This window comes from Poecilia reticulata, linkage group LG10, assembly GCF_000633615.1.
Source record: "Poecilia reticulata strain Guanapo linkage group LG10, Guppy_female_1.0+MT, whole genome shotgun sequence".
Taxonomy (NCBI): domain Eukaryota; kingdom Metazoa; phylum Chordata; class Actinopteri; order Cyprinodontiformes; family Poeciliidae; genus Poecilia; species Poecilia reticulata.
This window is the reverse complement of record NC_024340.1, coordinates 19,640,228-19,652,358: the sequence shown is the minus strand read 5'-3', so window position 1 is coordinate 19,652,358 and position 12,131 is coordinate 19,640,228. Positions and strand designations below refer to the sequence as shown.

Here is a 12,131-nt window from a genome sequence, read left to right as displayed (position 1 = left end):
ATCTCCCGTGACAAACAGACTGTGGTGAAGCACTTCTCAGGCCTTTGACCGACCACAAAGGTTGTTTACTCAGATCCGACGTGCCTCGCAGCTTCGACAGGATGTGCAAGGTGACAAGACGTGGGGGAGTCATAAAAATCCTGTTTCTTTTAAGTTTGACATGAAGTTAGACTAAAACAGTTTCATAAATAGTAATGAGTTACTTTTCAAACTGTGTATATTATGTTACACTTTGTCACTCCATCTTGTTTTGAGAATTTTTATACTAAAACAGTGGTGCATTTCATGACAGGTGGTAAACGGCTGTTTCCAGATCGAGACGCAGAGACAGTTTATACCGGCCATTCAGAGTTTCATATTGACTATCTTGGTTTGAGTGGGAGGATGTGTGAACTCAGTGATGACGTGCTGTACATTTGGACTTTGTAGTTGATTATCAGAGATGTACATTTTAATTCTAGAACTTTTTTACAACCTCAGGCTTTTAGAAGCTACAAGTTTCCAGTTGTTGCTCTTATCAGCAAAGATTTTGGCAGATAATGAAGATAATGAAGATCAAATGGTTGCTGGTAATGCAGATAGGAGAAATAACTCCAGAAAAGTACTTTGTTCTTATAATGTGGACAGATCTGTTGACTGTCCACATTAGTGTATAGTATTTACACTAATGTCTGGTGTAAATAATATACAGCTTATTACAATAAACTTCACATGAAAGTGTTTCACCCTGAGAATCTTAACCTTAAACACCCTTTAGTTCAAAAATAGATTATCATGAGCTGTTTCTTGAGGTGTTTTAGTGGGCTAACCACTTCGCTATTTGTGGTTCAAAATCTTGTCTTCCTAAATTAGGTCTCTCTTACTACTAGGCCCCTATCAGCCAGATAAACTAACTCTAGGCTGCTGGATACGAACTTTTACGTCAAAAAATGAGGGTGATTCTTTTTGTCTTTCTGTGGGTTGTAGTATTTTAAAATCGTTGTTATTTACAGTGTCTGCATTGTGTCACAATGGTCCATAATGCAGAAAGATGCAGAGACAAAAATTTAATTGTGCGTGAAAAACTTTATGACGTTAACAGACATTTTATCTATGTCAGGGCGTAACAGTGAGTGAATCCACTACATTAGATTAAAAACAACCCCAATGGTGGATTGTATAAGGATGACTCACTGTTAGCACAGCACATGACTCATATCTCAATTATTTTTTTCTTGAATAATTACCTTCCAGATCGCTAAATACTCTGAAAACATTCTCAAATAAAATAAGTTTTCTCCTCTTCATCCATACCTTCCATGAAATTTCAGTGAGTTCTCAACAAAAGGTTGTTCAAAGTTTTCATCATACTCACTATGTTGATTTACACATATCCAACTGTTGTTAATGTTCTGTCAGTTCTGCAGTATTGGCAATATATTTTATTTTTTTTTTTTGACATCTAGGGTAAGTGTGATATGGCATTTGTTGGGAAATCAGACGTTCTGATGCCTTCTTCCCTGCTTTTCTCAACTTACTTCGCCCATCTTGAGGTTTTTCATGATTCAGAGACCAGTTCTCAAGAATATAATAGCCTGAGGTACTTCTCAAAATTTTACAGATAACTTCTTGATGTTTCTGGAACAACTATGGTCGGAATCCGCCACTTCTTAAACAGTAATGAGTTGTTCACGCCGCCTGGCCTCCTTTGCTGTCTGCTCCACTGAGAAGCCTGTCTGATGCAATTTTCTCTATCTGTAAAGTCCACAGGAGTCTGCTAGAGGTTTCTATAGACATCTGCTCACAGCCCACATTTTGTTGTCCGAGTTGACTAAACTGACTCAAATTTTTGGTTTATTTTCACGACCTGTGTGACTCCACACATAATTAAAAATGAAAGATATAATATTCATATAGAGTGTGATGTGCACACCACACATAAACAGGTGTCACTGCCATAAAAGAAATGTCAAAACCCCTTGAGATCAAATGTGAATTCAGAGTGAACAAACATGGCTGACAACGAAGAAGATATTGTGATATTTGTGGAGTAGAAAACATGAAAAGGCTTTGCTGTTGTCATGGTGAGTGATGGCGATGAGGACCCAAATGCACCTGGCTGAGATGTTGTGTTGAAGATGTAGATTTAATGAAAAAAGGAAAAGCAAAAAACTTACAAAAATTACACGGAACCAAAGAAGAATAAAAAAAAAACACATAAACCAGGAACCAAAAAAAAAAAACAGCAGAGAAAACAGGGAAGTCACAGGGAATAATGGTGTTTAACAGGAGGAACTAGCAAGGAGTGCAAGGAAGAGAGGGGTTTAAATACTGCGAGGGTGAATGCTGGAACAAAAACCTGGACTGACGAGCTAACAGGTTTCAGGTGTGAGGGGAGAGAGAGAAAAATGGCATAGAGGGTGATGGAAAGTATACAAGGGACTAGGACAGGGGTGAGCAATCCTGGTCCTCGAGGTCCGGTGTCCTGCAACTCTTAGATGTCTCCCTGGTCCAACACACTTGAATCCAACAGCTGAATCACCTCCTAAGTGCAGTCAAGCTCTCCAGAGTCCTGCTAATGATCTCATTATTTGACTCAGGTGTGTTGAAGTTGAGACACATCTAAACGTTACAGGAGACCGGCCCTGGAGTTACCCACACCTGGACTAGGAAATGAATCTAACACTAAAGAATAGCTAGGCCGAATAAACATAATTCAACTAGAGTAACAAGAAACACTGAGAAGGACTGAGCTAAAGTAAAACAGAAACAAGACTAAAACAGACAGAATAATCAAACCTCAAAAACAACTCAAAGCAAACCAGGACATAAAAGCAACAGTATGATATGGAGGTGAGTTTTTGTTGGGTTCTTTTGTCTTCTGTGTTTCAGATTCCGCTCTGTGTTTCCATCACTTCACTTTCTGATTCGCTTCACATCACATTCAACAGGCTGCTTGATCATTTGTCCTCAAGGGAAATACGCAATATTTTACTGGAACGAGACAATCCAACAATTTGTGTATCCCTGACTTAAGGTTGGAGCAATGCTGATGAAGATTATCTGTACAGTCATCACAAAAATTAGAGCATCCTTAAGGTTGTTAGTATCAAAGATCAGGTCAAAAAAATTAGCATTTCAGTTAAGGAGTGAATCAGGCTGAATATCCATGTAGCTTGTTTAATGAGATACTGAGGTGTGTTCAGTCCTTAAGTGATGAAAATCTGTTGCAAATGTTGCCTTAATTGTAGGACCCTCCCATTGTTTATTAATTTAAGCAATAAGTCATTAAAAAATCAATAACAGAATAATTTAGACACTATGTTTGATTAGAGGAAAAAAATTAAAATATGAGGCATGAATGACATACATCAGTGGAAAAAATAATCAGTTCTATGAGCCATGTAAAATTCCTTGTCACATTGCTGTGCAGTGATTTTAGAGCATCTTTGTGTCTTTGTTTCATGAAAACCTCCAGCTTTCTACATTGTGGATGCTGGGTGGTTCCCCCAGGCCTCTCCTCTGCTCTCCTATGGAACAGGGACATGGCTGTTCCCATGGTGGTCGTCCCGGGGCTCCTAGGGGCCTCTGGATGCCTGAGTATCAGATTTTCATGTCTGCCTCGGGTTCAAGTGGTTGGGTCTGCGGGTCCTCACACGCCCTACTGAACATTTGTATAGAAAAACTTGATCTGGACATATGTGTTCACAAACTCACTCAGTTATGGATTCAAGTATTCTTAGATACACTGTCCAGTGCTGTGGTTACACCTTGTGCTTTTCAGTATTAATGTTAGATATGCATATTCTATTTGTCCTTGTAGTTTCTTCATTCTCATTTTTTTTCCTCTCTACAGATGATATCCAGCGTGTTTTCTTACATCTTCTCTTTCCTCTCCTCTATTCTCATCTCCCTCTCCCCCTTTTACTTTGTACCCACCTCTTTTCCTTTCTCTTCTTTTCCATCTTCTGGTCCACTGCATTTGAAATAATTCTAATTATGTCTTTACATACACGCGTACAGTAAATATATATTTAAACTTTGTTTATTAGTAAGTACTAAATAATGTTACACTCGTGAAAGAAATTCTTTAAGACTACTACTTGACACGTCAACAATTCTTTGTTTTATTCTACAGATCAGGACATGTATAGCAATTAAATGCACTGATAATAAATTTTATGTAGGCAAACTAAATCAGTGATGATGATGTTTGATGACTTGCACTGATTTTGGATTTTTCTTCCATCCAGTCGGCACATGTGAGTGCATGTGCAAACCTGTGCACATGCAGGTTTGTTCTATATTTAGATCATGTGAAAAGCTTTGTCAAATTTTACATAGTGATTTTTAAGAATACAGGTTTTTTATTATTGGTTTGTTAATTTAATTTGGACTTCAGCTGTGCTTTTTTAAAGGTGTGCTTATTGTATCAAACTTTGTGCTATGTAAAATTCATAAAAGCAATATTACCTTCACAAAACCAAAAAGTCTGGGGTTTTCAGAAGCCACTAGACTCCTAACATAACACAAAATACATTTTGTTTTCTAGTAAAACTTCTACTTCTCCATAAAGTACTTTGAACTCATTAAGACACCACCAGGTTTTTAGATATTTAATAAACCTGCTGATGTTATTTTGGGAATTCTGAAGCCATGCTGAGGTTTTTCATGATTCAGAGACCAGTTCTCAAGAATATAATAGCCTGAGGTACTTCTCAAAATTTTACAGATAACTTCTTAATGTTTCTGGAACAACTATGGTCGGAATCCGCCACTTCTTAAACAGTAATGAGTTGTTCACGCCGCCTGGCCTCYTTTGCTGTCTGCTCCACTGAGAAGCCTGTCTGATGCAATTTTCTCTATCTGTAAAGTCCACAGGAGTCTGCTAGAGGTTTCTATAGACATCTGCTCACAGCCCACATTTTGTTGTCCGAGTTGTCTAAACCGACTCAAATTTTTGGTTTATTTTCACGACTTGTGTGACTCCACACATAACAATTACAAATGAAAGATATAATATTCATATAGAGTGTGATGACCTGCTGATGTTATTTTGGGAATTCTGAAGCCATGTTCGTTATTATTCTATTTTTGATTCAAGTTCTTTGTTTTTGTTTTGCTTTTTGGATTCTTAATTTAATATCATTATTGCAGATTTATGTATAATATCAGAATTATTGCTTCTATAGGCTTCAAACCCCTTCTTTTAACTTTACACACGTACTAAAACTCACCAAAACACCAGATGAAAAAGCTCTTTGCTGGTGTTGTCTCATGTTTAAGCTGGAAAGTTTTGGTTACCCTCTTTCCACTGGGGTAGCTGCACAACATTTGAATAGGCCAATCAGATGTCTAAGAAATTGTTCCCTCCCATTTTATATTACCAAATTAAGAATTCGTCCTATATAGTAAACAGAATTAACTGCGGCATTGAGTTGATAAACGCCTTCAATATGTACGCTGCCTTTTTCATCCTGCTGATGCTCCAAGTTGAATGTAAGTATGTAGAAACAGATCAGAAAATGCAGTATTTTCTTTATTTAGCAAAAGATGCATAAGTTATTGGGGTTATTAATTACCATTTTGTGTAAATGTGCTTTTTTGATGTGCAGATGCTGAGAACTTTGTGATAACAACTGTTGCTGTTGGAGAAAATGTGACTCTATCTTGCAAACGACATCCATCTGGGGGTGTTGGATCCCTCTTTTGGATAAGAGTCATCCCTGGGAAAATGCCTGATATTTTAGGCTCAACATTTACTTTTGATCATCCCAATTCAAACACATATTCTCGCATTTCAACCAAACAAGAACCTGGGAGTTTTGTTCTCTATTTAGCAAGAATAAGGCAAAGTGACACAGCATTTTATTTTTGCTTAAGGACACAACGACACAACCTTACTTTCTTAAATGGAACATTACTAAGAATAAAAGGTAAAGGGATTTATAAAACTTTTTAGAAAAATCACAAATGTTTTAAATGCATTAGTGTTTTATCATTGTGAATAGGTTAACATTCTCACTGTCTTTTTAATGTTTATTATAAAGAAACATACATTAACTATTTCTATTGGAAATATTTCTATATTTGTTCAATATTTCAATTTATCTTTTTTTTATTGCCTAAATCCAATATATATGACTTGTATGAATGTTGTAATTTATCTCTTTTCTTCTCTAGAACCGGAACCTGATGTTACTGCAATCACTCAAGACTCTCTATCTGATGCAGTTCATGAAGGGGATTCTGTGAGTCTGCATTGTTCAGTTCTCTCTCAGTTAGAGAAGAAAACATGTCCAGAGGAACGCAAAGTGTTCTGGTTCCAAGTCTCTTCACCACCATCACATCCCAGCTTAATTTATGCTCAAAATGAGGATGATGGTAAATGTGGAGAAAATCCTGAGTCTCAGTCTGGACAGAGTTGCATCTTTAACTTTGTGAAAGACAACATCAGCTCCTCCGACACTGGAACCTATTACTGTGCTCTGGCTGCATGTGGGATGGTAGTTTTTGGAAATGGCACAAAACTGGAGTTTCAAGGTAATTCCAACGAGTTTCTGCATTACAGTCACAATATTATGTCTTATTTTGACTTTTCTATGATGACTTATATACATATATATTTATGTTTCAGATGTCGGCATAAATAATTCACAGAGGAACATCACTCTCCTCCTTCTGCTATGTGGAATCTTGGTTTTGATGCTGATTGCTACGGCCCTACTTGTTTATTTGATTAGGAAAAAATGTTGTCACTTTTCTAAAGGTAAGAGTAGTAACTAGGTTATTTTTCTTTAAAAGTGGATATTTTTTTAACAGAAAATTAAACTCTATTTAAACTATTATAATAATTAACAGGTCCTGAGTTTCCAGGCAGAAATGCTGCAGTACTTTGTGGGCAATTGCAAAATCAGCAGGTGAGAAATGTTATGTTGTTAAAAATATATCAGCTAAATAATGTGCATCTTATATCTACAAATATCTGAGCATTAAGATTTGCCCATCCATTTTATTTCCCCAGAGAAGTGAAGACTCTGTAGTTTATTCTACAGCAGCTTTTACCCAGAGAAACGATGATCGAGTGGGCAGGGTCAAGGCAAGAAGAAAAGAAGGTACCATCTACAGTGATGTCAGGATCTTTGATAAAGAATAAAATCCTAAACCATGGATTCAAGGATCATTTTAGACTACTTTTTAAATTTATTTTTATTTTTTTACTTGGCATGCCAAAAAAAACAACTTTGCAGTCGTTTGCATTTAACACAGTATATTAGCTCAATAAATACTTTCACCAGGTTAAACATATTTTAATGTGTATTCAATTTTATTGTGCTTCATTTAAAAGCTGTGTATCATTTTTGAGTTGTGTTAAAAGTTAAAGTGACTGATGTTCATTTGCCCAAAATATGTTTAAAAAATAGTGCGGCTTCACTTTTTTCTGCATTTTTTTGTGTCTTTAGTAATGCAACGTAATAAATACACTGTATGAGGAATTGTGTATGTATGGAATGTTTTCAAGACAGTAAAGTTGTAAGTGTGAGCAAAAATAAAAAAAACATCACTACAACAACCCACTTTTCATAAAATATATAAATATTTGTATTTTTTTTTTTTACTGTAATAAAATTTAATAATACAGCTTGATCTTTTATTTCCATCGTCATCAATGAGTTAAAATAGAAGCACTAATTTTTTGGAAAAACATAATGTACTAATTTTTGGTTAGTGTAAGTAGGGTAAAAGCATATCTTTATATACATATATTGCATTTGCTTTTAGTGTTTCTAAAAGCCAAAAAATGTAGAAAAAATAAGAAAGATAACTATATTCATACCTCTGTAACCTTCTCTTGTGGCAAACCAGCAGAATGTAATGCATAATTGTGATGTCAAATTAAAAATGACGTAATGGTTCTTAAAACAACTACCCTGTGTTGCACCAGTGTTTAGGCCATGTCTCTACCAGTATTTCCTTTGTTTCCCATTCTGTAGCGTAGGCTTAGTCACATCTGTAAACAACAGTTTTCAAGTCTTGCCAAAAATGCGGTGTGGCTTTAGGCCTGTGCCGTTCTAACACTAGTATAGACATGTTTTGATCCACACAATCCCATTGTAGCTTTATCATTCGGGTCTTTGTCCTGATGAAAGATGAACTTCTCCTCTGGTCATGTCATTTTTCATGCCGGTAATTAAAGTACATGTTGCATTTCTTTTTAGGAACTACCTCCCCCAAACAGTTTCCTGTTGTACTGATGGTCTGAATCTTGTTTCTATCTCTGAAAACGATGCAGGTTAAACCGTTAATTTCATGGTAGAGGTCAGTTCATAAATTTGGTGTCTCAGTGTTCTATTCAATTTTGTTTTTATTTTTCTATTTTGTCAACACAATTGCCAATTCATGATCGGGTTTAAAGGAAACTTCCTCAGTTTGTGTCATGTAGTCACATTTCTTAATGAGGCAGTTTTACATTAGTGCTGTGACTGGAAATGAGGTAAATGCCATTTCAGATTTTTACTGCTGCCTTTAAAATTCTTCCTGGTTTTAGTTAATTTCTGTTCTTGGTGTAAAACATAAAGAAGGATCTTTCTCTAAGTTAATTTCCAGAGGCTTTAATTTGTATTTCTCCTCTTTCTGCCCAGGTTTCTTATGCAATAGTACTTGACTTGCCTCTGCCATTGCCCTTTTAGGTTTGTACAGTTAAGTTTCTATCTAGATTTGTGTCTCGACACAAATGCCGTATAACATCCACCAGTGATGTGCAGTCCAGGGACACAGGTGAGGCAGCACCTTGACTATGATTCTAACAAGTAAAATAGGTACATGAGAAATGAAATAAATGCCACCAAGCAGAGGAGGTCCTAGAACATTTGGTTCCCTGGGTGAACAGCCCCAGCAGCCTGGCTGCTCATGCTAAGAAAGCATAAAGGAGATTTTATGTGTCTGACTTCTGGTATTTATTATTGTTTGCAAGTTGCAATTTGTTTTGCAGCCAAAACATAATTTAGACATCTATAAATCATATGTTTGAATAATTTGTGAATATTTAGTGAATACAGGACCCAATGTTTGGCCTCAATGCAGTTTTTTTCTTTCATCAAAATCAATACTGCTGCACTACCATGACACTATAGTACACAATAGTAGTAGGAGAAGGACTAACATTAAGCATAGCAGTGGTTCTCTTTGGGAACAACACTCAGTCGGGATCAATAATTAGAAGAAAACCGGAAACATAATTTTTGTTGTAAGTTTAATCGAACCGCATGAAGGAAGTTTGTTTGAATAAAAAAAAAAATTACGCCACACATCTGTTGCAATGATTTATTCAGCTTTTATTCTGTTACATATTTGTCAACATAATTTACAATTCTGTGCAATTTAGTTGATTTATGCAAAGAGAATTTACTTAGTGTGATACATGGAATAAAGAACGGCTGTTTTGTTTTTGTTTTTTTCATGTGTTAACATACTGATACTAGAAAATAAACAAGTAAGAAAAAAGAAAATAACATGATTTTGCATTACAAATTAAGTTATGGAAATATGCTCTAAAAGAAGAGCAGTGAAGCTGTAATGACTACAGTGAAGAGAGCCGATTTTGGTGAGCATCTGATTTGACAGTGGAATAAACACATTCTTGTGGATGATTTTTCTTCCCATTAGACCTTCTAACCCAGGTTTGCACTGATGCATAATTCGCTTCTATTGCTTCACCATCCTGCAAAAGAAGGAACAATTTAGTCTGTTTTCATGTTTACAGAACGTGTTGTGAAAAACTTGTCAGGGATATATTTACCAAGTTTCTTGTGTGAACATCTTTTGATTTTGCATCCTCCACCAGACTGGAACCACCATTTTGACCTTTGAAGAACAAACAGTGTTTTCATAGATTGTCTCTTTTTTATGTCGTTTGCTTTTGGTGTTGTGAAAGATTATGTTTCTTCTATTTGTCTTGTAGGTAACTAAATTAAACTCAAAAGAGACAGAATGTTTTGCAAATGTAATTGTATTGTATTCGAATTTTATGTAATGCGAAAAGTAAAACATGTTTTCACGGGACTTGGTCGCAGTGCACGTTAACACGAAGAACAACTGAGCCAGTCACATGGCAGCGATTCAGTGGTTTTAGGCCTCACATTTTGGAGAAGACTATTTTAACAAGTTCAAAGATGAGAGATTTTAGAGATTTTGAGAATGACATATTAGGTGACTTCAGACAGAGTGGTCTCAGTACTTTTGAAACTAAAGTGCTTCAGATAAAATAGCCTGAAAAATGATAACTGCTCAATACAATCAATGTTTGTGAATTAGCATATTTGAAAACACAAAATGCTTAACCTCACAGCACATATCCTGCTTTAGACATAATTGACATATATCAGGATCCAAAAAACTGAGACACAGGAAACTGGGACTGCAGTTCAAACAGGTTCATTAAAATTGGACAGTAATATACAGTAGAAACATTGTCGCTTTGCCTAATGTAAAGCAGCAGGCAAATCTGGAATACACAAGAAATGATGGCTCTGTCCTGTTCTGATGGTACATACATGTGGTAGCGGTTTCATGCATGGTAATACATGTCAGCATTTTCAATTTAAACAACTTTTAAAAGCAGTTCATGGTTAATATAAAAGTGACTTTGTATTGAATATGTAAAACTCACCTTTGGTTTGTCCACAATTTCGCTTTAATTTAATGTAGAAAATCAGGAGGACTATAACAATAACACAGCAGGCCAACAGTCCTCCAAGTGTAATGACAAGACTGTCAACATTTTGCTCTACTTTAGAAAAAAAGCGAAAGGTACATTTCAGATATTTTTATTTACACAAGTGTACTGACAGTCAATTTTTGCAATTGGACATTAACACCAAGGCTACACAAAGCCAGCACAATAAACTATAACTTCCAGAAATAGGTTATAGTTGCCAAGCACGTGAAAAAATGTTTATATTTCTCTGATGTGTTTAAAGTAGCCAGAAAACACAAAATACATACTCATCTCCACTTTGGTTCCTTCACCAATCACGATTGATCCACATGCTACCACAGCGCTGTAATAAACTCCAGTATCAGATGAGTCTCGTACAGATAAACTGTAGGAACAGCTTCTGTCCAAGTCTTTGTCGCTGATGTTCCTTTGAGTATAAATGATGCCTGGATGGAATCGTTCTGATTCAGTTCTGAACCAGTACATACTGGGTTTAGTTGGGCACTGAGACTTTTCTTTACTCTTGGAGAGAAGTGAACACTGGAGAGTTACGGTTGCTCCCTGCTGAACAAGCTCAGTCTTTGGATGTTGTTTCAAGTAGAGAGATTTCTGCTGTTTATCATCTGCATGGCAAATATCACAGATAACACAGTTAAGGAAAAAGACATTACATGTCAGTGAAGTAGAAAGCCAAAAAACATCATCTTACCATTCACAGCCAGAAAAGTGCCACTGATGAACTTCTGTGAATATGTTGTTCCAATGTGACAGAAATATGTTGCTTCATCCTCTTTGCTGATATTGATGATAGTGAGATCATAACGAGACCCTTTTATTGTTACAAAGTGAGAGCCTTTATATTTATCACTTATCGTTTGTTGACCAAGGATCACAGAAGCCACTATTTCAACCATGTGTCCAAGAGACTGTTTATACCAGTAAAGAAATTTAAGCTCCTTCTCAGAAGTACTGCAGTCGAATGTTATACTATCACCAATATCTACCAGAGTTAAGGAGATCAGGTGGGAATCCTCAACAGTATGAATTAGAGCTGTGGAAAATAACAGTGAAGGCTTCAGTAGAGATAGTTTTAAACATTCAAGTCCGATATACTTCAAGCACCTACTGCTTTGCCTGGAGATGCTATTCTTTCTAGAAAACAAGTATTCTTACATGCCACGCTGAGAATAATCATTGCAGCCAGTCTTGCGATCATTGTGGTGCAGCTATTTCTCTTCTCGCACATTTGATGTCCTCTTACCAAATGGAAGGCTTAGTTTAGGTGGTGTTGAAGTGTTTCCAAAACAGGCAACAGCGATTGGCTGAAATGTTCGAAGATGTACAGCCCACTGCATGTGCTAAACCTGCGAGGCCTTTTCTGTAAATAAAGGATTGGCATATCCTCATTTAAACGTTTTACTTATGATAAGAAGCA

General features: G+C 36.2%; 2 protein-coding genes across 2 annotated transcripts; one reads left to right on the top strand and one right to left on the bottom strand.

Moving 5' to 3' along the window:
* Nucleotides 1-2,587: 2,587 nt before the first annotated feature.
* LOC103471479 (uncharacterized) lies at nucleotides 2,588-7,556 on the top strand. Its single transcript, XM_008420508.2, has 6 exons — nucleotides 2,588-2,832; nucleotides 5,595-5,915; nucleotides 6,163-6,522; nucleotides 6,617-6,748; nucleotides 6,841-6,899; nucleotides 7,004-7,556. The coding sequence occupies exons 2-6, from the start codon at nucleotides 5,714-5,716 to the stop codon at nucleotides 7,133-7,135; spliced, it is 885 nt and encodes a 294-aa protein (XP_008418730.1). The 5' UTR covers nucleotides 2,588-2,832; nucleotides 5,595-5,713; the 3' UTR covers nucleotides 7,136-7,556.
* Nucleotides 7,557-9,314: 1,758 nt separating this feature from the next.
* LOC103471753 (uncharacterized) lies at nucleotides 9,315-11,905 on the bottom strand. Its single transcript, XM_008420934.2, has 6 exons — nucleotides 11,870-11,905; nucleotides 11,406-11,747; nucleotides 10,984-11,319; nucleotides 10,649-10,768; nucleotides 9,779-9,843; nucleotides 9,315-9,700 (listed from the first exon to the last, which is right to left on the bottom strand). The coding sequence occupies exons 1-6, from the start codon at nucleotides 11,889-11,891 to the stop codon at nucleotides 9,560-9,562; spliced, it is 1,026 nt and encodes a 341-aa protein (XP_008419156.2). The 5' UTR covers nucleotides 11,892-11,905; the 3' UTR covers nucleotides 9,315-9,559.
* Between the last annotated feature and the right edge of the window lie 226 nt (nucleotides 11,906-12,131).